This window comes from Gavialis gangeticus, unplaced genomic scaffold (genome assembly GCF_001723915.1).
Source record: "Gavialis gangeticus isolate Ggan-Ray unplaced genomic scaffold, GavGan_comp1, whole genome shotgun sequence".
Lineage (NCBI taxonomy): Eukaryota > Metazoa > Chordata > Crocodylia > Gavialidae > Gavialis > Gavialis gangeticus.
Window position 1 is genome coordinate 43,569,214 of NW_017729031.1, and position 5,122 is coordinate 43,574,335.

At 50.9% G+C, this 5,122-nt stretch overlaps 1 protein-coding gene across 1 annotated transcript in view; it reads right to left on the reverse strand.

The window, feature by feature from the left end:
* The window catches only part of CD302 (CD302 molecule), a 59,713-nt gene extending 55,442 nt beyond the window's left edge, over positions 1–4,271 (reverse strand). The window contains exon 1 of the mRNA XM_019522689.1: positions 4,166–4,271. Within this exon, the coding sequence (XP_019378234.1) occupies positions 4,166–4,256 (91 nt within the window). The 5' untranslated portion in view covers positions 4,257–4,271. The remainder of the gene's footprint in view (positions 1–4,165) is intronic.
* Between the last annotated feature and the right edge of the window lie 851 nt (positions 4,272–5,122).

Consider the following 5,122-nt stretch of genomic DNA (forward strand, 5'->3'; position numbering starts at 1 on the left):
GCAGGGGACCAGTTTGGCTTAGCAGAGAACTCTTCAGTCAGTTTAGATACAAAAAAGGAAGCTTACAAGAAATGGAAGTTTGGACAGATGACTAGGAAAGAGTATAACAGTATTGCTCAGGCATGCGGGGATGAAATCAGGAAGGCCACAGCACAACTGGAGTTCCAGACAGCAAGGGACATGAAGAGTAACAAGAAGAGTTTCTACAAGTATGTTAGCAACAAGGTCAGGGAAAGTATGGGTCCCTTACTGAATGAGGGAGGCAATCTAGTGACAGATGAGGAGGAAAAAGCTAAAGTACTCAATGCCTTTTTTGCCTCAGTCTTCACAGGCAAGGTCAACTCCCAGACTACTGCACAAGGCAGCACAGTCTGGAGAGGTCAGCAGTCCTCAGCGGTGAAGGAACAGGTTAGGGACTATTTAGAAAAGCTAGACATGTACAAGACTATGGGGCCACATACAATGCATCTGAGGGTGCTGAGGGAGATGGCTGATGTGATTGAAGAGCCGCTGGCCATTATCTTTGAAAACATGTGGGGCCTGGAGGAGGTCCCAGACAACTGGAAAAGGGCAAATACAGTGCTCATCTTTAAGAAAGGGAAGGAGGAGGATCCAGGGAACTACAGACCAGCCGCACCTCAGTCCCTAGAAAAATCATGGAGCGGGTCCTCAAGGAATCCATTTCAAGGCGCTTGGAGAAGGTAGTGATTAGAAACAGTCAGCATGGATTCACCAAGGGCAAGTCATGCCTGACCAACCTGATTGCCTTCCATGAGATAACTGGATCTGTGGGTGTGGGGAAAGCAGTGGACGTGATATACCTTGACTTTAGCAAGGCTTTTGATACAGTCTCCTACAGCATTCTTGCAAGCAAGCTAAGGAAGTATGGGTTGGATGAATGGACTATAAGGTTGACAGACAGCTGACTGGATTGTCAGGCTCAACAGGTAGTGAACAATGGCTCAAGATCTAACTGGCAGCCAGTATCAAGTGGAGTGTCCCAGGGGTCAGTTTTAATCAATATCTTCATGAACATTCTGGAAGATGTGATGGAGTGCACCCTCAGCAAATCTGTAAATGACACCAAGCTGGGGGGACTAGCAGATACAGTGGAGGGTGGGGTTAGGATTCAGAATGACCTAGACAAATTGGAGGATTGGGCCAAAACAAATATTACAGGCTTCAACAAGGACAAGTACAAAGTCCTGCACTTAGGACAGAACAATCCCATGCACCACTACAGGCTGGGGGCTGACTGGCTAAGCAGCAGCTCTGCAGAAAGGGATCTGGGGGTTACAGTGGACAATAAGCTGAATATGAGTCAACAGGGTGCCTCTGTTACCAAAAAAGGCCAACAGCAGACTGGGATGTATTAGTAGGAGCACTGGCATCATATCAAAGTAATTATTTGCCTCTATTCTGCACTGGTGAGGTCACATCTGGAGTACGGTGCCCAGTTTTGGGCGCCCCACTAGAGAAAGGACATGGACAAGTTGGAGAGAGTCCAGCAGAAGACAACAAAAATGGTGAGGGGGTTGGGTCATATTACTTCTGAGGAGAGCCTTGCAGAACTGGGCTTGTCTAGTGTGAAAAAGAGAAAACTGAGGGAGTTTAAGAGCAGCCTTTAACTACCTGAAGGATGGTTCCAAAGAGGATGGAGCTACTGTTCTTAGTGGTGACAGATGACAGAACAAGGAACAATGGTCTCAAGTTGCAGCATGGGAAGTTTAGGTTGGGTATGAGGAAAACAATTCTCACTGGGAATGTGGTGAAGCACTGGAATGGGTTACCTAGAGAGATGGTGGAATCTTCATCCTTGGAGGTTTTTAAGGCCCAGCTCGACAAAGCCCTGGCTGAAATGATCTAGTTGGGGGTGGTCCTGCTTTGAGCAGGCAGTCAGACTAGATGCCCTCTTGAAGTCTCTTCTAACCCTAATTTTCTATGATTCTATGATCTGAAGAAATATGTTGGGTTCTCCTCCTGACCCAAGCAAATTAAAGCCTTTTTTCTTTAAAGTAATTTTTAATGTCAACTAATTATGCTCTGTGAGGTTGGAGGTCTGATTTCCAGGATTCCCAGTGCAGGAAGGAAGGGGTTTCCAGTACAGGTGCAGGATCCTACCATCCTTTGGCCCTTCTTGCTGGGCATTTCTTAGCTAATCCTGTCCTTTAGGCTACGAGTCACCTGGCTTGGCATGAGGGTCTGTGACCCCCAGTAGGACTGGCACAGCCCAGCCATTTCCCCACTGGGTTGAAATGGCCTCTTAAGTTGAATTTTCATGGGAAGTGATAGTGCCTCCCTATTCAGGACTGGTTAGGCTTCATCTGGAGTACCAGTGTGCAGTGCTGGGTTTCACATTTTGAAAAGGACATGGAGAAGTTAGAGAGTGCCCAGAGGCAGGCAACGACAATGATCAAGTGCTTGGAAAGCAAGTCATATGATGGGAGATTGAAGGAGCTAGGCATGTTCAGCTTGTAGAAAAGGTGCTTAAGAGGGGACATGATAGAAGTCTTCAAATACATGAAGGGCTGCCATAAAGAAGAGAAAAAGCACCTTTTCTCTCTTGCTTGAGAGAAAAGGATGCGGACCAATGGCTTGAAGTTGCAGCAAAGTAAATTTAAATTGGCTATCTGGAAAAACTTTACTGTGAGAATAGCAAGGCAGTAGTATAGCCTGCCTAGGGAAGTTGTGGACTATCCATCATTGGCAGTGTTCAAGAAGTTGGACAGTCATTGGTTGTGGATACAGGCATAGATATGCTTATTTTCTACCATGGGTATTTCATGTGCTTCTGGGATTTTCTGGTTTCTCCCACTCCCACCGCCCCCCTCTTTTCTGCTGAATGTGCCCAGGTGTTTTTAAATCATCCCAAAGGCATTGGGTGTTGGTTACAGCTAGGGCTGTCCCCAGGGGGGGTGAATCAGGGTGACCACCCACCTTTGGGGGGCCCCACAAAGCCAGGGGGAATGGCACAGTGACTCAGCACTGCCTCCGGCTTCACATCCAGTTACTCAGCACCGGCCCCCCTGCATCTGCTGCCAGCTTCCTTCCTTGTGTCCAGAGGGTGGAGCCCCGCACAGGCTGATTTGCCCCAGGCCCCGCACCCTGCTCAGGTCATCTCTGGCTACAGCTAAAACTGGGGGCTTAAACTGCAATGTGTCAATTCTCTTGCTACGAGCAAAGCCAGAGGTCCCTGGCTGGGGGGTCTTGCCCCTGCACTCAGGGTCAGACCAATCGCTATATTTGTGGTCAGGAAGGGATTTTACGTCATGGTCAGACTAGAAAGGACTGTGGGAGGTTTTGTGTTCTTCTGTAGCCAGGTGTGTGGCCCTCTACCCAGGACCTCCGGAGTATATACTGTAGTAACAATCTTTTATAGAAGCAGACATTTGCTGCCATGGTTCCTATGCTTTATCTGTGCAGGTAGAGTGTTAGGTCTGTGTTGTGCCTGTGTTGAGGGTACTCTTACGTAGAGTTTAGGTTATGGTTGTTTGGGATGGTTTGGATAAGGATGACCCTGCCTCGGGGAGAGGGGTTGGACTCGCTAGATGACCTCAGGAGGTCTCTTTCAGCCCTGCTTCTCCCTGACTCTAATCCAAGACAGCAAAGCATTAATTCAAACAGGTTGCAGGCATAAGGGTGCCTGATGTCAGGTTAATGAGCCAAGCACAGCCCTGGAGCTGGGGCATCTGGCCCCTGGGGCTCCCCACAGGTGGGAAATGTAGCAGTCAGGAAGCAGTGGCCATTAATACCACCACTGCCTCAAGCTGCCCAATTCCCACCCCCTCCCACAGGTATTTGAGGGCTGGTCCCAGCCCAGTTGGTATCTCCACGCCTGAGCTCATGCTTTTAGCTGGGGTTAAAAACAGCCTGCAGAGCAGGGCAGACATACAAAAGACCAGCTCCTGAGGAAAACGAAGACCTGTGAGGAGACGGGCCCTCAGCACCCGGGTAGTGAGGACACCAGCGGGGTCCAGCTGCCCGCGGGCGGGGGCAGGCAGCGAGGGGCTCTAGAGGCGGATCCCGTCGCCTGGTCCCGCCCTGCGCATGGGGGCCTGGTCACGCGCAGGCCGCTCTGCCCCCTGTTGCTCGCGGCCCGGCCGCCTGCCAGTGGCCAGCACCCGCCCCGTGTGTGTGTACTCGCGGGGGGAGCGGGGGTCCTTACCCGCCGCGGCGGGGAGCGGGGCGGCGAGCAGCAGCAGCAGCAGGAGACGGCGGCCGGGCAGCTGCGGGTGTGCGGGGACAGGGGCGCCCATGGCTCCAGCCCCAGGGCAGGGAACCAAGCGACGCGGAACCTCCTCAGACCCGCCGACGCCAGGGGCCTGCCCAGCGGGCTGGGCCGCGCCTGCTGAGGGACGCCAGGGGGGTGGGGCGGCCCCACGCACAAGGATTCCAGCCCGGCCCCGCAGGGCGGGGCTCTGAGTTTACTGCGCAGGTGCGGACCCGCTCTGGGCGCCGCGCGCTGCACCTGGGGGGACTGATGGTGCTCTTCCAAAAAGCTTCCAGGGTCCTTTTGGGCAGAAGAGATTTCGTAGCAGGTGTGGGAGAAGGAAGATGATTCTAAGTTTTCTAACACAACGTGTCTTCTTTTACATCAGCTTGAAAATATCCTAGTGCTAGACTGACAACATCTCCTAGTTATGGGAAATGCCCGTGGACACCAACACAGCTCCCTGACATGGACAAAAAGCAGACAAGGTATCAGTGAACCAAATTTACATATAAAAAATGCACACTATATATGCTGTAAATGGACCAGATCTTTTCTCTAGGTTTTTAGCTCCTGGTAGTAAAAGCCTGGGCAAGGGCCTCGGCAAGATATTAGCTGTCCCCCTACTCCACAGCAATGCAGCTTTCAATTGCAGAAGTTGTTAGTGCGAGTCAAAAACTTCCTAGTGAGCACCCTGGCCCCAGCTTGTACTGGTCTGGCCCTAGTGCCCCATGACCCCAACCAGGGTTCAGAGTTCTCTCCTAGGTACTACAGGAAACACCTATGCATCTGTTAATTATCCCTACAAATTCAAAAACAGTAGCAATTATATTGACACTTTTATAAACTTTATTCTTCCAAATATTAACAGCATGTTTGTATATTATCCACACTATACACTTCAATCCAAGG